The 24,633-nt window shown below is 39.1% G+C and overlaps 1 protein-coding gene across 1 annotated transcript; it reads right to left on the bottom strand.

The window, feature by feature from the left end:
* Positions 1–44: 44 nt before the first annotated feature.
* Positions 45–24,472, bottom strand: gad3 (glutamate decarboxylase 3). Its single transcript, XM_071536148.1, has 16 exons — positions 24,237–24,472; positions 17,460–17,579; positions 15,528–15,634; positions 15,282–15,417; positions 14,412–14,502; positions 13,836–13,948; positions 13,479–13,594; positions 12,977–13,056; positions 12,365–12,419; positions 10,549–10,665; positions 9,312–9,376; positions 7,203–7,281; positions 6,686–6,835; positions 5,440–5,547; positions 3,677–3,766; positions 45–2,566 (listed from the first exon to the last, which is right to left on the bottom strand). Exons 1-16 carry the CDS (start codon positions 24,256–24,258, stop codon positions 2,393–2,395), a joined length of 1,623 nt encoding a protein of 540 aa, XP_071392249.1. The 5' UTR covers positions 24,259–24,472; the 3' UTR covers positions 45–2,392.
* Between the last annotated feature and the right edge of the window lie 161 nt (positions 24,473–24,633).

Below are 24,633 nucleotides of genomic sequence, written 5' to 3'. Positions count from 1 at the left end.
TTTATCATGTATAGGCTGCTTGAGAACCTGGGCTCATGTAGAGCTTTTTTTTTGACAAATGTCTTTATTGGTGAAAACAGAACTGATACAATTCAATTCACAGTTTCTGACAGTGTTAACACCACTTTTCTTATTACACACCCATCTTCACATCCCTACATATATCAACCAAAACAAAAGGAAACAAATTAATGAATTAAAATTTAAAATTTAAAATCAATGAAATGAAAATCCATAATTAGGGTGCGGGAGAACTCTTCTTTAGTCTAAAGCCAGTGGGTTATAGAGTATTCTTTGACGAGACAGATCTGAATAGGCATAGAAGGTACCAGGTTATCTAAAACTAGATGTACTCACTCTGGGGGAATATTAGGTAGATTGTATAACTCTATAATATGCACTTTGTAACTGAAAAAGAAAGGGCAACAAGGGATACAAGGGCCTATACTATATGATAAAATCATACTGCTGATTTAAATAATTACAATACAATGTAATGACAGACAGAAGGACTAATGGAATGTTAACAGTGATGATGTGTGGTGTCCAGAGACACAGAAAAACATATTGGTTTAGTGGTAAATAGAGTTTATTATAAAGGCAGAATGGATAGAATAAAGCTATCCAACAACATTTTACTGTTGGTGAATGTCGACATGAGCCAATTGGCTGCTTCCATAAAAATCAGATTTCTTTCTCAAGAAGAGTCAGTTATGGAGCCGAGAATGAAGTGGTGGGTATTCTGTATGATATTATCATTAATTAATTAATTAATTCATTATGTCTTTACCTGCTGATTCCTATTCTGGGTCATGGGGAATGAGCCTACTCCAGCATGTATTGGGCGGATGGCTAGTAAGGCTAGTCTGAATACTAGACTAGTCTTCTGAATACCAGACCATCCCTCTAAACACCAGACTAGTCTTCTGCCATCCTGCCAGCATTGCCTTTCAAGGTAGATCTGGACACCTCTCACCACAGCTGAACATTAGTCCTCCACCATTATCAGCCACTGGATATGCAAATCACTAGTGTGACACAGTAGTAATCCAAGTTTATTTGTATGGCACTTTTCAAATCACGGTTCCATGAAGTGCTTTACAAAGGAGTAAATAAAAGCAAAACATAAAATCAACAGCACAAAAAAATAGCAATATAAGCGAAGCAAGAATATGTAACAAGTGAAACATAAAAAGGGAGGGAGAACAATTAATAACAGGTCATGACATAGAAGTGGGGTGCGACATCGATCCCTGCAGGACCCCGCCCCACATGACTGCTGAGGATGAGGATGAGTTGCCTATGTTGACTGAAAATGTTCTATTTGAAAGAAAGGAACTGAACCAGAGAAAAGCTTTGTCCCTAAAACCAACCCAATTTCTAATCTAATAAAATGGTATGGTCTCTAGTATCGTAAGGCACACTAAGATCTAAAAGAATTAAAATGGAACATTCCTTGGGATCTGCTGCCAACAGGTCATTGGTCACTCTGAGGAGAGTGGTCTCTGTGCTGTGAAGTGGTCTAATACCATCATTTTGACTCATAAAAGATTCATTGGGTTGAAACAACTTATAACCTTGGATAAAAAGGGCAGTTTGGAGATGGGCCTGAAGTTTGCAGGAGTTGAGGTTTCTTGAAAAAAGGTTGAACCACTGCATGTTTAAAGTAAGGAGGATGTTGACTCTTATATCCTCTACCTTTTTGGCAATCTCGTCTCAAGTTGCTAATCGGACTGTAAACAATGACCGGCGCACGGAAGAGGAAGTCTTGGCCCGGATGTCCACTGGCTACACCAGAAACCCCGAAATATTGGCCGTCGCCCCCAGAGTCTAATCGTCGTCAGACCGATAGACGATGGGTTCCGAGATTGCCTTTCTGGTAAAGAACATTCAAAATTCTTCACACTTTTCAGGGGAGGCTTCAATACAGTCACAGCGAGAGGTGCTAACAACTGAGTCAACGACATTGAAAAAGACCCTAGAGTTATGACGCATGATTGAACTCCAATGAGAGAAATAAGCCACTCTTGCATCCTTAACCACTTTCTGATACTTCAGAATCAAGTCCATTATATTGTAGGACACTTGCAGGTCACCAGCCTTCTTCCGCGGCTTTTCAACATTATCTCTTCACAGCCCCGAGCCCGTGATATCACCTCAAGATTTTTTTCTTAAAGGAGGCAACAGCTTCAAGAACGCTCAAGAAGCTCCTAGGGTTAGGGTTGGGCACAGTTGCTAGAGTAGTACTGGAAGTAGTAGTTGTCGAAACTGCTGGCAGAAGCAGAGTTAAAGATGCAGGAGTGGACGGGGAGCAGGATAAGACAACAGCACGTTAAAAACAATGGCCTTAAGGTCAGATGTACCCATTTCTTTGAGAACTATAGTTCTTAGGTCATAGGTCATTGCCAAGCCGAACGATCTCCTCTAATAAGAAGTCAATGTCCTCTTGTTGCGTGGCAGGGTTGGAGAACACACATCTGAAGAAATTGACCTTCGATCCCAAAGGCTGGTAGCCGATCAGAACGGTCCCCTTCTCCATCATTCTGGCTTTAATCTGAGGAGCCACCTGGGGAGAAGAAATGGGTCATTCTACAGTATGAAGCTCTCTCTTCCACAGTTGGTCTCTCTCTCCCTCTGTCTCTCTCCCTCTGTCTTTCTCTCGCTCTTTGTCTTTGTTACTGCCACTCTGTAGATGCTTTCTGTGTCTCTTACTTTCTCAGTCTCTTTCTCTCTTATTTTCTCTTTCCGTCTGGGCTTGTCCTTTCTGCCTCTGCTTCTCATTCTCCTCCCTCTCTTCTATCCTCTTTGTCCCACTACCTTTTTTTTGCGAAAAGTGATCTCATGCATGTTTAAACAAGCAAGTCATTTGTGCCGCTTTGAGAAGAGAGAGAGAGAGAGAGGGAGAGAGAGAGAGAGAGAGAGAAATTGGTGTATTCAGTCAGTTTTGACTTATTCACATTTATTCATTTTCCTAATGATTCTATTGCTTATGTTGTTGCTTATGACAGTGGTTCTCAACCTTTTTCATATCAAGGACCCCTAATTTAGTCCACATTAAGGCCATGGACCCCCATTTGATGAGATTTTGTCTCTCTGACCCAAATCTGAGAATATTTTTTATTGTCAGATATGATCTTGTATAGAATTCCATGGCTATCTGTACTGTAGGTAGAGAGATAACAGTGAAACTATGATCAAAATAGTCATTCTAAAATGACAAAATAATGAAGTTTAACAATTCATCAATTTGCTGGGGACCCCCTGGAATGCCCTCAAGGACCCCTGGTGGTCCCCGGACCCCAGGTTGAGAACCACTGGCTTATGATGTCTATATTCCCATAAAATGAACGTCACTGTGTCCAAGTCAGCCTTATTGCCAAGGATAGGAGACCTGCCAAGTCCCAAGACACTTGGTCACATGAGGGCACTATTCTCTGCAAGCTCATAATAATAGCATTAATAGTATGGTCAGCTAATCATAATGTCTTCTCATCTTTGGACAAATTAGCATACTGTGCTTAAAGCACTTGTGGGTATATTCTGATTTTTTTTTTTTTTTTTTTTTAAATACTGGCCCTGTCCTTGTTTGTTTTTCAACAAGGAACATTCCTGAACTCGTTTTCCCATAGTCTCTAGCAGTGATGGCAGTATTGTTGCTGGTATGTTCTGCACTGACCTGATGGAGTCTTGCATTTCTGTCAGGGCCAGGCAGCAGGTTTCTCAGACTGGGCGGGATGTACCAGAAACACACATTACTGTGCTCCGGCTGGGGGAGCATAGAAGAAGAGAGGAAAGAAATGACATCAAATATTGAGGGAAAATACTGTATGTCAATTGCAAAAACTGACAGACTTGTTAAGTTATTGTATCTTGTATCCAGACTTATCGAGCTTTAGCATTTTTTTTTGTGAAATCATCTTACTGCACTGGCAGATAACTTTGCTAAATTTTTTTTCAGGATAATGTCACCTTTTTCGGGACATTTACTTGGTAAAAATGAAATTGTCTTGGAGAAAGTTTCAAGATTTTCTTCAATGTTTTATAATGATTTCTTGAAATTGTAATTTGGCATGCATCAAGTGGAATTTACTGAAACCAGCAAGATTATCTGATAATTTGACTGAAATTATCACAAAATAAACTTGATAGGTCTAGAAACAAGTTAAAATCACTTGATCACTTTCCAGTTTTTGCAGTGTAGTACATATGTACCAACAGCACAGATTGCTGTGTTCAGGCTAATGGGATGGAGGGATGGAGAAAATAAAAGAGGAATTAAATAATACATTAAAACTACATTCAATTCACTTTAAAGTCAGTCTATTCAAGAAGTGGGTTTTCTTTAGGGGCAGCAGATTAATGGAGCATCACATTAGTTCAGGCAGAACACTCAAATTGTGTGAGCTGATCGGCTATCAGCTGTCCCATCCAAACAGCACATCAGCTGAGCAGTAACAGCTGAGTGTCAATCACCAATCACATTCAAACAAGTCAGTAAGGAGGTCTTTATAATCTGGCAGCTCACACTCACTCTGCTTTATTAATGCCTGTAATAATCTCATCAATATTAAAGAAAAAATACACTCTAAAACACTTAAACACTGTTAAATAAAAATGTACTTTGCATTCCTGGTCCCATTTTGTTGTAGTGTATTTTTGTATTCCTGTAGGTAAATGACCAAACGTAGACAACATGACTCCTTGTTGAGATATTTCCAGTGCAGCTAAAATAGAGTTTGATAGCAGAAAACAATTCAGCTATTGGCAGATTTTGGTGTCAACACTTCATCACAAAATAACTCCTGGAATGCATAGAACATCACAGATTGATGATATATAACAAGAGTAAAGAGCCAACAGTAATTTGAACACAGCACAGCAGGTATGGTCAGATAGGGCAGTGGTTCTCAACCTGGGGGTCGGGACCCCCCAGGGGGTCGTGAGATAATTTTCAGGGGTCGCGAGATGATTTATGGTATAGGGGGGAAAAAATCTATTTCTACTATACATACTATATTATTATCTATTTTTTCAGTTTTTTTTCTCAACTTTTTTGCTTTTTTAACAATACTAAACTAAGCAGAAATACTAAACAGCTTTCATTAAAACAAGCTGAAAAAAGATAAAACATCCTTTATATCGTTCTTTCTCTATGCGCTCCTGTAATGGGGGTCGCCAGTAGGCATCTAATGGTTTTAAGGGGTCACGAGCCAAAAAGGTTGAGAACCACTGAGATAGGGAAGCCTTGACCAATAAAACATAATTTAGGATATTTATACTGTAGGGAATGGAAGCTTGTTCAAGTGTGCTAAAACTCAGGGAATTATAGTTTATGGATGTGAAGCTTTATCTAGTGATAGTGGGGTTTTTTTAATCAATTTGGCAATTTCATGATCTTGAGATAAAGTCAAAATTGAAATTCAAATGAAGCAGTCTTACTTTGCTTGTGAAGACCAGTTCAAAGTCTTTCCTCCTCTGCAGTTGATCGTACAGATACTCAGCATTCTCTAAACACTTGTTCACCTGGGATCCAAAGCCCTCTGAACCCTGGGAGAGTGAGAGACAGAGACAAAGACAGAGAGATAGTGAGAAATGGGAAAACAGTGGAATATGAACGGGGAGGGGAAAGAGTCATAAGAGAGACCTCAAGTTACCATATATGAAAACAAAGAGCTGAATTCTTTTAGATTAATAAAGCTTGTAAATCCTTATTCTCTAGTGCTCAAGCTGCCACTGCTAAGAGCCTCAATCTGTCATTTCAGTCATTTCTTTGTAACTGGCTTTGTGTACTGAGGGATATATTGGATTGAAGGCAATTTGCCACTTTGTAATTTACTCTGAGTTTTTGATACAAAGATTGACAATATGTGATGGCAAAAATTAGTTTTACAGTAAATTGTTTGATTCTTACTGTTTGTACTTATTGTTTGCAGTAAAAAAAAAAAGCTATATTTTGTAGTTATGATGACAGAAAAAAACAATCAAAAAAACCTTGTCAAAAGAACGTATTGCTGCTGTCATGGGAAAACGATTTTTGTCATTTTTATGCGTTTACTTGAACAAAATGTTTACATCATCCTTTCATGGGTTACACAACTTTCATGTCAGACCCTGAAACTTGATTAAAAAACAAATATATAGTTTAAAAATCTATAGTGGACAGTCTGCAAATACAGTTGTTTTTCATAATTCCTAAAAAAAAAAAAAACTTTTGAAAGATACAAGGTTTTCATCTGACAGCAGTAAAATATGAAGCCTGTCTCCCCCACAAAAAAATGTATTCGAAAAAAAAAAAAAAAAGTAACCCCAACCAAATCTGTGGTGAAGCCTGACACCTAATGGTGAAAAGTAGGGTATTGCACTGGCCATCTGCTATTGGCTGGTCTTTGGTGCCAGGCGATGTCACCCTCTATAGAGTACAACAGGTGGTGACATCGCCTGGCACCAAAGACCAGCCAATAGCAGATGGCCAGTTCAGTACCCGACTTTTCACCATTAGGTGTCTGTTTCACCACAGATTTGGGTTCGGGGTTCAGTTACTCTCTAAATCCTTACAGTGTGACGTGATTTTCAATTCTATCACTACACATCAAACATATTGCCTAATTTGTTTCTTCTTTGTGGCCAAATAAGCGTATCAAAATGTATATTGTATATGTATACAGAGAATGCAAAAAAAAGACACCTTTGCCTTCCACATGAGCCAAAGTTTGAAGGCATCTACGTGTCGGCCACACTGGATGCTCTTATCTCCCGTATCGTAGGACACGTCATAGGGTTTGTCCCTCTGGAAAAGGTACTCAGCACCTAACTGGTTGCACTCCTGCAAGAGGCCCTGCAGGGAGGAGAGGAATGCAATGGAATATTAATACAAGTGAAGGCTGTATATGATACATGGACGACCTGTTGAGGCAATTATGTCTTCAGCAAAGATATGGTTTAATGGACTGGCAAATGGGACAAAATCAGCATGGAGGTTTAGTCAATCTGGGGAGTTTTATGGAACAAAAGTTGAATGAACAAAAGGTTGTAGGCAAAATTGTGCATCTAAAGGCCATTGCCTCAAAATCGTGTATCATGGCCTTTAGATGCCTAGAGAAAGAATGATGTGACCCTAACCCTAAGTATACATAGAAGGAGAGAGAAATAATGTGGGAAGGGGTTAGAGAGATTAACAAATGAGGAAGAGGATCATTTCTTACTCTCTTCTTGACCAGAATGACAGAGCACTGCAGGGGGACGGCCATCATCTTATGAGGATTCCATGTTACAGACCAGGCCCTGTGGAGGATCAAATTAAAAACAATATTTAATGAGTTTAAAGATGCCATGTTTGTTGGATTTACACTAAATGTAGCATAAATAATGTAATGACTGCAAGACATTAAACATTATAATGACCACGTTCTGTAGCCAAAATTCTATATCTTATATTTATTTAGTATTTCAAAGACACAGGGGGCTGCATTCTAAAAACAATGCTACTAATTTGGCAGAACACCATGCTTCTAAAAACCTCAATGGGTTTTAGTTTCACTGCAGCCATGATTATTTAATGATAGGTGTCAGTTTTAACATAGTGAATGTTTAATTTTGCAGTGAAACTCTCTGACACAGTATTGTCACATTAGAGTAAGTGATCAGTTGAACTTGGATTTTAAGCATGTCCAGAGAAGATGAGTTTGCTGCAAATAATAAATGGCATACGATATCAGTTTCATAACAGAAACCCCTACACAATTTTTTTCACTCTTGATTTTGAAAAAAAAGGGTATTTCCAGGGAGACTTTTGCTCAAAAGGTTCACCCAATAAACTGACACATAATTTCACTGCTAGCTTTTATGAATGTGCCTTTTAGCTGTTATGAAACCGGAGTTCATAAGATAAGAAAAGATAAGATTAACTTTATTGTTCCTTGAAGGGATATTGGGTCATTGCAGCAAAGAATTGAATGTAGATAGCAATACAATAGATAAGGAATATTGAGGATTAAGGATATCATTTCCTCATCTACTGAGTTCCTATTGGCTAGATTGTTGTTGACTGTTCACAGACGTACATGTTTTCAGTTTACAGATTTAAAACACTGCTCTATAGTCCAGTACAAGACCATAAGAGCAAATGTGCATCATTGAATATTCACAATATCAGATTTACAGAGCAGATTTACACATTCAGCTATTCATTGAATATACATTGTTAGCTATTGACATTACTTGGATTTATGAATGGCAACTAACATGTACAGAAATGTGTGCAGAATTGCAAATGCGCATCATTAGCTATTCACATTATCAGGTTGACTGATGAAAGTAACAGAAATGATCTGAAATGGTCCAATGAACAAACTCATTACCCTAAACTAACTAGGTTTGTGAGACTTTCACCATGCAACACTGGCACCACCGTTGCATGGTGAAAGTCTCACAAACCTAGTTAGTTTAGGGTAATGATGCTACCGCACAGGGAGCCCATTGGTGGTTACGAGATCTGGATCTGCTTCGTCGATAATTTGTAATACAAGGGACTTGAAAATGCTCTCCATCTATATGAGGAGGGTCAACAGGAGGTCTTCTGAGCCGACAAGTCTTTGCAGTGCTGCTTTACCAAAGTGGATCCGATGCTCCCAGCCAACGTGTGAAGCATCCGGAGTAGCACTGAATTTGAACTCAATCTAACAGGTTTTTAGGTCCTGTTGCATCTATGGCTCCATGGCTGAGAGAGCTTTTTGTAGTTCTTTCATTTCGCGGACACTTGGCCTTGGTCAGAGAGGATTTCATGATGACCCCTTAAAAGTCTAAAAAACATCTTTAACACTACTGTACAGCGCTTAAGTCAAGGTCCATCCAATAATTCATATACGAAAAATGAACATCTGGACTGGGACAAGCAACATCAGTGTTCGTCTTTTATATATTCAGTAGTGTTGGCCCACCACAACTAGAAAATATCAGCCTCTGCAAAATGAAAAAAACTAGGATAGTGGAAAGGTTTGGAATTAAGGATTTTAACACAATCAGGGATCCAAATAAGAACACTACAACCAGCAGCATAACTTAAACCAAATTAAAATGTGGATTTATCTCAGACTGAAACCAAAATTATTAACCATTGCTACAAAAAAATACAAGGAAATGATTGGACTTGATCTCAATTGTTAAAACATTTACAAAGAAAGAAAGGAATGGAAGAAGGATGATAAATATTCGGCATAGAGAGCTGCCAGCTCACTCTTCCACATTTATGACCTGTCTTGAGTTCAGCTCTGGTTGGTTATCTGAGGTGATAGATTGTGCGGTCATGCAGTTACCGTTCAATGCCCTGCAGTTTCATCCTGTGTCTCTTTGACATCAGCAAGCCTCCACCCCAAGCCGCCTGGAGGGAGAGAATTCAAATAAAAAAAATGTCCTGTATTGACAAAACATACCAATTCATTTAAATTCATGAGAGAGAGAAAGAGATTTTGTACTGTGTGTGGAACTGATATCAGTGTGTATGATAGGAATGGCGATGCAGCTGCACATTATGCTCCAATTCTGGGTGTGTCACAGTGTGAGTGGGCATACATGTGTGTGGCACCATTATCTTAGCAGGTGTGTGTGTGTGTTAAATCAGCATACACAGTGTGTCTTCAACAAGTGTAAAGGTAGATTAAAATTGAGATGCGGTAGCTGTGCATGCATGTACATTTGTGTGGCTGTGTGTGTATATCAGTCCCTCCAGACTCGGCTAAGTTTATCTGTGAAAAAAGTACTTGATTTTGTTGCTGGTTTTCTTAAAAATAGCAATGCAATTTGAGGAGTTTTAGATATGTATTTGAAGTAAAAATAGAGCATTGGTAAAAAATCACAGGTCAAGGAAAATTACTAAAGAGATACCAAAAGTGGGAGTTTTATATCTACCTCCCATTAAGAGTGTTGTACAATCACTTAATAATAAGCATACTGCATATTACAGAAACTACTAACTTAATACTTTAGTACTCATCCTTTTGTTTCTGAACAGAAAACATCCTGTGCTCAAAGTTTCAACAAAAGGAAAATACTGTCAGGTATTTGACAGTAGTGCATTTGCTGACAAGTCAAGCAGCACGCAAAGACTTTCAGTGAAAGAGGTGCCACAACAGTCAATGATGGTGCAGCAGTCAATGTAGTTTCTAACAAAAGAATGAAAATCAATCAACCTGAGAACACAAAGCAGGCAGATGAAGGAACATTCAACTGTTAACGATGTGGATGTCAACATAATCCCCAGCAATGTTCAGTTTATGGTAAGTGATGCAGTAACTGCATTGGAAATAATCACTTCTCCAGGCATGCTTTTTCAAAGGCAAAGCTTTCAAAGGCATAGTCTGTTGGTTTGATTGGACCATTGTATACGAGATATTGTGTTAATTTTGAAAAATTGTTCTCACAAAAAATTTAGGGATTGGTTTAATTTGCATTAATTATTGCAATTGCTAATTCCTGGAGGGACTATGTGTGTGTGTCTGTGTGTGTGTGTGTGTGTGTGTGTGTGTGTGTGTGTGTGTGTGACATTGGCCTTACATCAACATGCATCCAGAGTGCGTGTCTATGGCAGATGTCTTCAATGGCAATGAGAGGATCGAAGGCTCCATACACTGTGGTCCCTGCTGTTGCATTCACATAGAATGGAACCAAACCCTGCAAGACAAGGACAACTGGGAGTTTTAATACATCTTTGACCTCATTTATATCTGGTATTTATATGAATTCTGGTTGTCTGCATTCAGTCCACATTGTGATCGGATCTCATTTTTGGCAAAGCAGGCAAGTAGTAGTAGTAGGTGACTGGTATTCTACCAGTGGGAGGCACTGTGAAGACATTTCTACCTTAAGTGCTGATGTTTATACCCATGGTGATGATGTTCCTACCCATGGTGATGACGTTTCTACCCATGGTGAAGACATTTCTACCCATGGTGATGACGTTTCTACCCATGGTGAAGACGTTTCTACCCATGGTGATGACGTTTTTACCCATGGTGAAGACGTTTCTACCTTCAGTGATGATGTTTCTACCCATGGTGATGACGTTTCTACCCATGGTGATGACGTTTCTACCCATGGTGATGACGTTTCTACCCATGGTGATGACGTTTCTACCCATGGTGAAGAAGTTTCTACCCATGGTAATGACGTTTCTAACCATTGTGAAGACGTTTCTACCCATGGTGATGACGTTTCTACCCATGGTGATGACGTCTCTACCCATGGTGATGACGTCTCTACCCATGGTGATGACGTCTCTACCCATGGTGATGACGTTTCTACCCATGGTGATGACATTTCGACCCATGGTGAAGACGTTTCTACCTTCAGTGATGATGTTTCTACCCATGGTGATGACATTTCGACCCATGGTGAAGACGTTTCTACCTTCAGTGATGATGTTTCTACCCATGGTGATGACGTTTCTACACATGGTGAAGACAGTTCTACCTTCAGTGATGATGTTTCTACCCATGGTGATGACGTTTCTACCCATGGTGATGACGTTTCTACCCATGGTGATGACGTTTCTACCCATGGTGAAGATGTTTCTACCATCAGTGATGATGTTTCTACCCATAACGATGATGTTTCTACCTTCAGTGATGATGTTTCTACCTGCAGTGATGATGTTTCTACCTGCAGTGATGATGTTTCCGCCTGCAGTGATGATGTTTCTGCCTGCGGTAATGATGTTTCTACCCATGCTGATGACTTTTCTACCTGCAGTGATGATGTTTATACCCATGATGACAATTTTTCTACCAGAAGTGATGATATTTCTACCTGCAGTGATGTTATTTTTATCCATGGTGATGATGTTTCTTCCGCCGTGATTATGTTTCTTTCAGCGGTGGTGACAATTCTACCTGTGGCGATGATGTTTCTACCTGGGGCAATGACATTTCTACCCACGGTGATGACATTTCTACTTACTGTGACGACGTTTCCACCCAGGACGTCACATTTATGTGATATGTACCTTCAGTTGTTTGAGCCACTAGAATGCCCTGTGATGACGTTTCTACTGCTTGCTACCTGCGGTGATAATGTTTCTACCCACGGTGACAACGTTTCTAGCTCTGCTGATGATGTTTCTACTAGCAGTGATGACAATTCTACCTGCAGCGATGACATTTCTACCTACAGCAGTGATGTTTCTACCCATGGTGATGACATTTCTAGTCGCAGTGACAACATTTGTACCCCTGCGATGATGACGTTTCTTTGTGCGGAGATGACATTTCTATCCCAGGTAATGATGTTTGTACCCATGGTGACAATAAAGCAGAGTTAAAAGCAGATTACTCTCTTTTCTGTGTGATCTCACATTCTTATATCTCATCCTTACCTTTGCTTTAGCTGCGATGATAGAAGACTCGAGTTCAGCAGGAATCATCTTCCCTCTTGAAGGGGCAAAAGTTGACAAGGTTTTGATTAACAATAAATTTGAGAATGACTCACTGTACCATTTTTTTGTTTGTCGTTAAGGTGGGTGCATAGATAAGGCAGATCCAACAGACAATAGTCTGTGTGGTACCCGCACTCTAAAAGAAAATCAATACAGTATGAACAATATACAGTACATCAAACTAAGGATTATGATCTTGTGAAGAATTCTATTAAAACATGACAAAAGTTATATGAACACGCATTGATTACTGCTAGACCAAAATGCTTCAGCTTTTGTTGTGGTAAATTATATAAAGAATTGCCTATCTGGTTGTTGCTGGTTATATTTTTAGCACCCATGAACATGAAAATACATGCATCCAAGCATGCATGTACACATGTTCTCAAAGACATACACACACACACCCACACACACACACACACACACACACACACACACACACACAAAGCTCAAACAGGTGAGCAAACATTTATTTTGTTCTATAACATTCACCATTGACAAAGACAAGTGCACTCTTCTTTCAGTGACTGTCTGTCTAACTGTACCCACCTTTCATCACATTTCACCACCACCACATTCTCACTGCCCATCCCCAGCACCGCTGCAGATTTCTTCACTGAATAGTGGCCCTGAATAGGAGAAAAGACGATCATTCATCTTCAGCTGTTTGTTTCGCTTTGGTGGCACTAAAAGCCATAGGTATACTTTTTAGGAACAAACAATGACTGCATTACTTAGTTATGAAGTCTGAATTCTCAGGTGCACAAGACAAGCTAAACCAAGGATACCTGAAGTATATTTCATTGTTAGGTCAGTCTGTTCAGACTGAATCTGTAAACTCCTCACACTATCAGATAGTCTTTGCCAACCATCACTCCTGATCAAGCCTCCGATCAGGACTTCCATCCCCAGTTGCCATTGAGTAATTGCCTAAACTGTGGAAGCAGTTATTAATTGACAAAAACCATGGCTATAACCAATTAAGGCTAAAACCATGCATTCCTAAAGTCATCCAAAATATGATAACAGGATGTGAGGTGCCAGTGATTACATGTTCTGAAGTGAAGAGGGCCAGCTGAGGCAGAGCGCCCATCCCTTTGGTCTTCACCTCTGGGTAGAAGTGATATCTGGCCACCAGGATGCTATACATGTTGGATATTGTGCCTCCTTGGGAAAACACAATACACAATTTAGCGAGAACATCAGCACGTGAATCTTATTAATATAGACATCTAATGTTACTGTTATATTAGCAATAACAAGTCAACAACCTGGTAGTGTATGCACACCCAAACCCTTGAGCAGGATTACTAATGTCAGCTCTATGAAAAATCCAATCAATCCACACTGGTGGACACAAGTATTCTCAGAGACTAAGACATCATCCATCCATCCATCCATCCGTTACCTGGACAGAAGATGCCATCTCCCTCATCATCAGACCATCCCACAATGCTTTGCATCTTCCTCAGTAGAACCTCCTCCATGAGAATGAAGACGGGAGACACTTCATATGTAAACCTGGTAAAATTGCTTTGATAAGTCTACATAATGCATATGATTCTTGAAAATGACTGTAAATAAAGACATCACTTTATAACTACCCTGGTGTCTTGCAAACATCTCATATTTGGCTATTTGGCATCTCATATTTGACATAGTGTGTCCTTAATGTATAAAGACACAGAGATCAAATCCATGACCCTGGACCCAATCCAAACCATGGATAATGTATTATAATGTGTCAAACAGTCATGAGCATCAGTGGGAAAATAGGCCAGTTTTTCCCAGTTCCTAAAAAGCAGACTTGTTGGTGAGACTTTCATGGGACACTGAAAATATGGATTTTGAAGATGTCTGTAAAGTACACCTGCATCACTTTACAGCCACATTTCCATAACATTGTCTCTACAGTGTAGTCAAATGAATATTGGTCTTCATGGGGAGAATTCAATGTGTTTTAATAATAGCGGTGAAATCTTACATGTTAGTATTGGCTGTAGAGGTCAACCACTCGCCGGCTAAGCCAATCACATCCAGACCTGAAGATAGCTGGTTGAAGAAGCAAGGATGGCCTGGAGAAGGCAATAAAAACACACCAGTGGGCAATTAGTTGCGAGACCACATTAGAAACCAATGAAGATGAAGTAATAACTATCATAAAACCATAGCAGAGCACAGAGAATAACGAGAAGGATGGTAGGAAATTAAATTCTGGCTTCCACCCACTTTCCTATGAAATCCCCTGTTTCCTGTTAACAAGGTTAATGGCCAATTGGTCAAAGTTAAGGGGGAACAGGTAAGCAGCTATTTTTTTTTTCAATACTTTATCATAAATTATACAGTTAGAATGCAGGTGAATTGTACTGTACTAATTTCACTGTCCTAATTTGTACATAGAGTCACTATAGAGCCCTCCTGCTTGTTCACACTTTAATAAGTAAGTTGGATGATGGGTTGCTCTGCAGCTACAAGTTTTGAACAGTCAAATGATGTATTTTTCAGTGGTTTTGTTATTGCCTTTCATAACATTAACATCATTTTGATGAGTTAAAGGGATATTTCACCTACAAAGACTATATATTTGTTTTTTCTGCAGCGATATCCTCAACCTCCTCACTGCAACCGTTAGCTCATTTCCATGATCGTGATCTGAACACCTAGCTTAGCAGCTACTGGCAACACACCAATAGCATCCTTCTTGGAGGACCACCCAGATATTAGTGTTTTAAAAGAGCAGCAAACATGTGATTGCGCCCCACATGAGGGCAGGGCAGAGCTTTAGAAGGGTCACAAGGGTCACAATCTTGAATATCCAATGATAATAAACGCACACGCTTGCACACGCACACACCTGTTTTGACACCATACTTGAGTGTGTCCCTACAATCAACCAGTATCTGCTCTAGGGTCTCCGGTTGGTCAGACAGGTCCAGACTGAAACCCTCCAGTCCCTCCTTCAGCTGATGAGGATGGTGGAAGTCCAGGACCTAAAACACAGGGAAGAGCTGCCGCATTTCAGAATTCTGACTTTAAACACAGAACTCAACATGTCGATCCACCAGGATGACCTGTAGTTTTACTAGAATCTGTTCACTACCTTGGAGCTCCTCTGACTTGACTTGCAAATGTAACCCAACAGGATGTTAACCAGCTCCTGCAAAAATCCTCTGGTCACCTCCTCGCCACTGAATGCTGGGAGCAGGTCTGTAACACAAACACACACACACACACCATCATTATCATATCATCATCAAACCGCTGTTGCCTAACAGGGAGACATGGGGTGACTTTGAAATAACAGTACAAGTCATTTTAAAAGAAAATCAGAACATGTTTTTTGGTCTATATTTCCTCAAAGACATGATAACTTCACATTTTAGTTGTCTTAATTGGCCAATTTTACATCAATAAGATAAGATAAGGTAAGACAAGATAGCACTTTGATTCCCTAAGGGAAATTGCGGAAATACGGTACATTATGCTCCTGTAAAATAACTCTTATCTCAGCAGTTTTTAAAAAAAATCTTTTTTAGGCATTCACTCCGTACACATTTCGTGCTTGACGGAGATATGGTTGTCAACAAAGAAAACCCAAATAAAGAAGCTAACTGTGGCTCATAACAAGCTAGCTAAGTTAGCTAACTTTGCCCGCCTGAAGTTGCACCTTCTGTTCATGTTTGTGATATACCTGACAATACCTGTGTCAATACCTGGTTCCATGTGATAGCCTTATCAAACAACAGAACTGGCAACCCTGAATATAGCTGAAGCTTGTCTGGTAGAAATTACTATCCATTGTGTTTTTCAGAGCTTACCTACTTTAGATTTAAGATTTAACATTTACATTTAAGATTTAACATTTACATTTAACATTTGACTTTTACATTTAACATTTAGGTTTAACATTTAACATTTAGATTTAACATTTAACATTTAACATTTAACATTTAACATTTACATTTAACATGTAACATTTGGGTTTAACATTTAACATTTAGAGTTAGATTAAACATTTAGGTTAACATTTAACATTTACATTTAACATTTAACATTTACATTTAACATTTAACATTTGGGTTTAACATTTAACATTGAGTTTTAGATTAAACATTTAGGTTTAACATTTAATATTTAGATTTAACAGTGACATTATATTTAATATATTTTTTACAAGAAAAGTAAATATGACAAAGTTCACAAATATTGCTGTAAATCTGGTAAAAAGTGACCTTAAAAAATTCATGCCACTTTTTTAAACGTTGTTTGGAGCTAAATGTGGCGAAATCTTGCTGTTAATTTCCGCGTACGCCACTTTACAATCTACGCCCCATAGACTTGTGGGTTGAAGACTGGGTAGAGAATTGCTAGAGCCCTACGCTGAGAGGAAATGTGAGTCCTTGCTACTGTTCTGCATCAATGACATCTGTAACATTGGTGCCATGAACAGAATCACATGGTAGCGTACAGCTAGCTGTTCAGGATGGTGAGTGTAATCAAGTTAAAGAAGTCATACAAATTAGGCTGGGGACACACTAGAAGACTTTTAAAATCCTAACCAATTTTGAAAAGGCACTGCATCGAATTTAACAGATTTTTAGTCTCTAAATGGTAAATCTGCTCACACTAGATAGACAGAATCACACACTGAACCATATAACTAGGATTTTCCAACCACTTTTGTCACCACCTCTAATCTCCAACCAATCAAAACATCACACTCACTTCACTGAAAACTGGTCTCTCATTGGCTGCTAGCAGTCTCCACTCACCTCACTGTAAACTGGGCTCTCATTGGCTATTGGCCATCTGTGATCCCGACACAATATAAGAAGTGCTCAGGACCTGTCTTGATTTTGGATCGTAAATATCAAACATTGATATTGACCCCTCACACTACCAGATCATCTCTGCCAACCATCAGTCCTGACCAAGCTTCTGATCAGGATTTTCCTTCAGATCGTTCCTCCCGATCTGGAGGAAATCGGCCACATAATCCTCTGGTGCGTCCCCAGCTTAACTCATTTCTCACCTTTGCTGTAGATGCTGTTGAAGTCAGTAGGTGTCTGGGTTTTCTCCTCGGCTGCCGGTGAGCCGTCCTGCTGTTTGTCCTTTCCAACTGGTGTTGTGGTGCTGTTGTTGATGATTCTCTCTGGCGAAAAAGAAATGCATGATTTTGTTGATGCAGGTTTCACATACAGGGTGAAAATTAATGAAGCACTTTTACTCAAGCATGAAGAAACTGTGAAGGGCTGTGCCAGGTTGAATGATAAAAATGAACAGATATTCTCCATTACTCAGATCAGGATGGAGGCTATCTTTTTGACAGTGGTGGAAGAAGTACTGAGATGTTTTACTTCAGTAGAAGTAGCAATACAACAATGTAAAGATACTCCATTACAAGTAAAAGTACTTAAGTAAAAGTACATAAGTATTGGCAGCAAAATGTACTTAGAGTATCAAAGTAAACATACTCATTATGCAAACTGTCCCCATTTAGAGAGTTATATTTTTCATAAATTATTGGAATATTAATACTGATTTATTGACATACATGTACATGTAAGCAGCATTTTAAAGTTGTCAACGTGAAGCTAATCTTAACAATTTAGCTATACTTTTGGGTAGTCTAATCTATAACAATGCTATTTTATAGTTATTTTATAAAGATGATCAAATATTTTAAATAGAAAATATTGATCTGAAAAGTAACTAGTAACTATAGCTGTGAAATAAATGTAATGGAGTAAAAAGTACAATATTTCCCTCTAAAATGTAGTGGAGTATAAGTACAAAGTAGCATAAAATGGAAATACTCAAGTAAAGTACAAGTACCTCAAAATTGTATTTAAGTACAGTACTTGAGTAAATGTACTTAGTTACTTTCCACCACTGCTTTTTGGTAGGTCCCAATGTGTGCAATTTAATGGGCTCAGTTTTGGGTCCACTTTTATTCAGTATATTAATAGCTTGAGTCAATATGTACCAAACCCTACTTTTTAATTAAATGAAGATAATAATGTCCAACATATTTTCAAAGCTCTAATGAATATGTATTATGTCTACACAAAGCATACAGATGTATATCTAAGGAAGGTTGCCACGGCTCTCTTTCTTCCTCTCTGTGTTTGTCTATCAAGTACACATCAAGGGCATTAGTGGTCAGGAAATATGGATCTAAAACATTTTGCATCTTATTCAAATGGATAGAAGTGCAATGTTTTAATCAAGTATAAATGCTGGTGACAAATGCAGATCAACATTTCTGTTTAAGTACAAAGAAATCCCTTTTTAATTTTGATAAGTTCACATGATGGGTGACTGGCTGCAAGATGTTACAAAATGTTTGTGTGTTCTTGACATTTCAACTGTGAAATAAAAGATTTCAGTTTGTTGTCTCTATTATGTCTCTATAGAACAATATCCTCTACCTTGGACTTTTTAGTATATACAACATATACAATATTTTAATGTACCAAGCAATGGTCATATAACCATGAAAGAGACTTATACATGGTAGAAACAACATGTGACAGGTTGTGGTGGACAGATATTTTACAGATAGTTTACAGTCAACGTTTCAGAAAGTCCAAAGCCACTTTTGAACTGTTGGACAAGGGAACTGAACCATTCATTAGGTCGATAATGCCAAGCCTATATCATTATTTATTTGACAAATGTTGTGTTTCTGTCACTATCACATAATTCTTAATTAACAAAACAATTTTCTGCTTCAAGCGAGTGTAAAAACTTTTTGTGATATTGAAGAAATGTCTATTGTGTGATGTGTGTAGCTCCGCCCATTGAGGTTTAACTCAACCAATGAGATTATTCCTGCCTCCAGAGCAACTCTGCCTCTGAGTGATGTTTGTAGAACTAAAACTCCAGTCTGCACCTTTCAGAGATTATTTTTTGTCCAGACGTTATACCGCTGGTAAATATAATTGACATTATTATATACACATGACTTGACATAAAGCTGTAATTATACTCCTTATAACAGTGTTTCAAATATTCTTTAACAGGCCCTTTTCACAAACATGGCTGCTTTGGTATCACCATTGCCAGCAATGTTAAAAAGTGAACTTCCTGTCGCCCATATAACTCTGTCTGTGATCATTTATTTTGTGTTTCAACATAATGTATAACACAATACAAGTGTTGTCACTGACATATCTTTCTGTTTCTGTTGTCAGGCGACTGTGCAAGTATTAAAAAAAGTGATTTGATCGAGGGTCACAAAATGCTAACAGTACAGAAATTAGTGTTAGCCTTGGTTAGCCAGTTAGCATTTTGTGACTCTCGATCACAGTTACTTGCGCAGTCATAGGGATTTTTCACCATGTTCTGTTTTGTGGTAAAGCTTAAAGGTGTTTTCGTTCAACCGCCAAATACAGCATCTCGCATGTTAAGCCTTGTGGGTTTGCATAAACCTCTGTACCTGTCTGTCTTTTTCCGTTTCTCCCATTCACACTGACAAATGACTACTGTTTGGGTAATAACCATCTGTAAAACGAGTAACACAAGGTACCGTAATGTAGGTCTTGAAACTCTTGGTTTGGAGCTCTTTCCAGCACTGTTACTATGTATATCTATTCGTGTTTTTGATGTATTAATATCACAGATATCGGCCCTTCTCCCCCTGGAGAAATTGACTCATGATCTCATGATAAATCGGACAAATTCTGGAGACTCTGGAAACCTTTGCATTCTTTCCTACAGAGACTTTGATCTACTTGTTTGTCCCTGGAAGGCGATGGCTGATTGCTCCATCTGTATGTGCTATTTCCTTGTTTCCTGTCGTATTCCTGTACAATTTATATATATATATTTTTTTTTATTTACTTATTTTTTTACTTGTTTTTCCTTTCAATTTAACTTTTACATATTGCAGCGTCTGTTGTTGGTTTGGGCTGGGATTTTTCTGTTTTGTACGTTTTGCTGTTGTTGTTTATGTTGAGAGGTGTGTATGTGTTTGTTAAATTAAAAAATTAATAAAATAAAAAATAAAAAAACCCAGCAGTGAGCAACAATGGCGATGGGAGAGAAAGAGTTACTTACATGCAACACAGGTAGTTATACTCAAACTCATAGCAGTATGAGTATATTTTATGTGTCTTGGTCTGCTTTGCCACAGTGTGCCCCTTATTTCAAGTATATCTCCATCCCCTTTTCTAATTTACTATGTTTTCTTACTGTGACCCAATAGATGGTTTCACTCCTGTGAACCTCTGGAACTACAACCCAGCTGCTTCCCTCTGTTTGGACAATGAAAAAAACAGCTTATAAGCCAAAGCTCACTCCAGAGGAAATTGAGTACCTACAATACACAGCATGCCACAGTCTCCGTGGAACCCACAGACTGGTGAATGTCTCCAGAAGCTATGTGAATGCTCTGGAAATGAACTAGCGTGTAATCTGTACAGTTCCTTAACATGTGACAAGGATGTCCAAAGGCACAACAATTCCATTCTTGTGTACACCAGGCTGAGACAAGCTGTTCTAAAAAAACAAAAAGGATCTCCAGCTGTGGATAGACCATACATTTGAAGAACTTAACTGTGAGGATGAGAGCACTGAGGTGGCCTATTGAGCTCACGCATTTCCAGCAAGATGAATGGTCTAAATGTAACCATACAGTCCACATGGTCAGTTGTAGACATCAGCAGCACTGTTGCAGGATGCCCACAGCCTCAGGCGGCTTCTTAGCCTTTCAAAATGACCAGCTGGTCAAACCAGGCAGCCAACAGTGCACCAGTCAACAGCAGCAACTCCAGGGACTTGAGCTGAAAGTCTCAAACCAAGCTGTACACATGGCACGTCTAAAAAGCCCTACCAAAAGACCTTATAAACCACTGGAGGATTGCAGGGCGGTGTATTCTGCCATCATGAATGCATACAACCTGGCCTCCCCCGGGGCTAAGGCCACATCCTCAGGTGAGGTGGGGCTACAGTAACAAGAACCCCACGAGGCACCGTCATATCGGTGATGAGGAAGAGGTGATGGAGACGGTGACTCGAATGAAGAATCCTGAGGAGCTCCAGTCTAGCATCATCTTCCATCCCAATCAGCAGCCTGCTAGGGCCTCACCTTCCTTCAAGACAGTTGTAGTGCACCAACTACCAAAAACTACCAAACGCTGCCAGGATGTAAGCTTGGGGGATCGCAGCTGCAAGAGTGCAAAGCTCCAAAAGAAGCATGACAGCTGTTTCACTCCAACCATCCCAGACTCCTCCAGCTGGCAGAGAACCCAGAGGGCAATGGCTCAGAAACTCAAAAGGCAAGAGGAGAGATGAGACTCCTCCACCTGTAGAAGTCTTTGAGGAAGACCTGCAGCAAAGACAGCAATGGATGGGCATCTCACCCTCTACCTTATTTCTACCGATATATTTTTCCACATCTTGTTTTGCATTTCAAAATCAAAAGAAAAATAAATAACAATTCATTAAGGCAGATTCAGTGCTGTGACTACTTTGCTACAGCCCATGCTGTTGGTTGAAGGAAAAGAAAGCATGATCCAGGTCACTCATCAGCAATGGGGGCAGGGGTTCAATTTGAATTTCTGATGTAGAGGAGCTCTGATTCACTGGGGTTGACAGGTGGCTGTGTTTTTTTTTTTTTTATCCCACATCTTCCCATTGGTGGCCCATGGTGCTCTGGCACAATGTGCTGGATGTTGCCACCCTCAGTGCCTACACCAACCTCACTGCACAACACCCTGTTTACATGGGTGGTGTGACCAATGCACGGTGGCTATTCATCAAGGAGCTGGGCAAAGAGCTTGTCATGCCACATATGAAGAGGTGCATGAAGGGCACGCCCCACCTTCAAAAGCATATTACAGAGGCAATGGGAAGATGTGGGATAAACAAAACAAAACGCAGCCACCACCCAGCCACAGGAGGACATCAGACAGGAGGGCCAAGTGAAGAGGAAGAAGTGCAAGATCTGCCCAGCTGCCAAAGACAGAAAAGTCAGCAGCTGGTGTTCCCAGTGCACCAGGCCTGTGTGGAAGGAGCACAAACATGTAGTATCATTTGTGACATTTGTGAGGCATGTAAGCACTGAGATGGCAATTTGCGCTGTACCCATGTGATTTTATTTCATCAGTTTTATTGTCTTTTATTCGGTCACATTCACCACAGTTCACTACAGTCACACTACAGATACACTACAGTTCAATATCAGTGTTATCGGTTATCAGTGATATGTGTATGTTATGTGTGACAAAGTGACAAATAAACATATTTCAAATATTAAATGTATTATTGTTTGGTCCAAATCACTGCTAAAATAATTATTTTAAAAAAATTATTATTATAGTATGTTTTTGTTCTTTTAAATCACACTTGCATACATGGGTCATTTTTGACCCATGTGTGTAAACTTGATGTAGTCATACAAAAAATATTTTTGTTCATAAAGTAAGAAAGGAAAAATGAAAATAATGATTTGTGGTAATCAAAAACAAGATATTTAATGAATACTTGGAATATTAAATGATAAAATACATTTATTTCAAATTTATTTCCATGCATGAAATAACATAGGAAATGAATACGGGTCATTTTTGACACATGTTGTGCATTAGAAGGGGTTTGCATAGCTTGTGCATCAAAGGGTTAATATAGTGTGCCTGGTGACATTTGGAAACCTATGTTCCTGACCATTTTTTTTTAGCTAGTATTAGAATTTGTCATCAGAACTAATTACACCGCAATACCTTAATGAGAAAATCAGGACACATTTAAATATTTGCCTAGCACCTTGGCTCAGGCTCAGAATTTTTGGGTCATTAGAGGCCCAATAGAGTGACAAACCTACACTTAGTTGCCAGTTTAATAGATACACACCTGTTCACAAAAATGGATGGGTGAATAGATTGGTGGCACACTTATAAAAGGTTTAAAGAAAATGGTGAGTCATGCAGCAGTTGGGCCACAAACAGGTAAACAACAAGCATCAAGGAACAAAAGGAACACACACCAGTATTAGAGCAGTGGTAGCTACAGCAGAGAACCTATCTTGTGAAAATGGGGGTTGCTGCACACCAACTTTGCTTAAATAAAGATATATTTCGGTCACACTTTATTTGGATAGTCCAAATGTTGATACTCAATTTTCCTATACAGTGACTATAATATGTCACTACAAAGTCTACCGAGTTTCAGGTGATACTCACAATTATGTGAGAAATTCTTTATAGTTATTCAGTGTCTGGGCTAGGGTTAATCTTAAGGTTGAGGTTAATGTTAGAAATAGGGTCAGGTTAGGGTTGGGTTTAGGTTTAAAAATGGGGTCAGGGTTAGGGTTACATAGTCTGTAGAGAGTCAGCAAATGGGCAAGTGACACTTTGTTGAACATAGATACTATTCGTCACAAGTTCAACTAGATCTAGGCGACTAGATCAATGCTGGACTATCCAAGTAATGTGTTACCTAGATTTTTTTTTTAATCAAGGCTATGATTGTGCAGCAAACCTCATTTTAACAAAAAACAGCCATCAACATCATGGACTCTCAAAGACTTGTACCCTCTCCCTACTGTGTGGTGGGCTTGTCCAGGCATGGCCAGGCATGATCTGGTCACATGCATGCCAGATGCACGCACACGTGGATTGACAGATTAACAGATTTTTGATGCTTATAAATCATGATCTGGTCACATTCACGTGCACATGGACTGACAGTTTGACAGATTTATTTATAAGTACATGGTACATTATAACCACCTATAGTCTATTATATCCACACTTACAATGTACTATAATAATGTATGTCATAGAAGGAATTATCAAAATACTCTTACCTGGCAACTGTAAGAAATCCATGTCAACACCAGCAAATTTCAGTTCAAGGTCACCAAAGATTGTTCAGTGCGATTCAATTCAATCCCACTGCAACTGTTTTTATATAGCCATTAACTGAAATATCCCTAAAGCTTGTCCTAGAAAAAAATTAGATTTTGATTCTGTTTTACTAGAAATATGCGGATAAATCTCTCAGCTGACTAACTGGGCTGGAAGTCTCTCAGTGTTAGTAATCCACGTAGCCTGAGGCACAGAGACAGTGGTGTCAAGCTGCTGCATTAAATAGCAGCAGGTAAACAAAGGTGTGGTGTTTGGTGGGCTAGTGTGTTTAGCTGGTTGTCAGTCAACAGAAACCAAAGTACAATACCTACATGATGCTTTCATTATGTAACATTA

The sequence above is a fragment of the Centroberyx affinis genome, unplaced genomic scaffold (assembly GCF_046629955.1).
Source record: "Centroberyx affinis isolate AG114_WGS23_722 - 3 ecotype Tasmania unplaced genomic scaffold, CSIRO-AGI_Caff_v1 ptg002834l_1, whole genome shotgun sequence".
NCBI lineage: Eukaryota > Metazoa > Chordata > Actinopteri > Beryciformes > Berycidae > Centroberyx > Centroberyx affinis.
This window is presented reverse-complemented; position numbering and strand designations above follow the sequence as displayed.

Excerpts from the sequence above, each read along its gene's own strand:
- gad3 (XM_071536148.1), bottom strand. The coding sequence starts at position 24,258 with ATGGATTTCTTACAGTTGCCAG. Across the intron at positions 15,418-15,527 it reads CAAGTCAGAGGAGCTCCAAG|GTCCTGGACTTCCACCATCC; the intron begins GTAGTGAACAGA and ends CCTGTGTTTTAG. Across the intron at positions 2,567-3,676 it reads GAAATGCAAGACTCCATCAG|GTGGCTCCTCAGATTAAAGC; the intron begins GTCAGTGCAGAA and ends TCTTCTCCCCAG.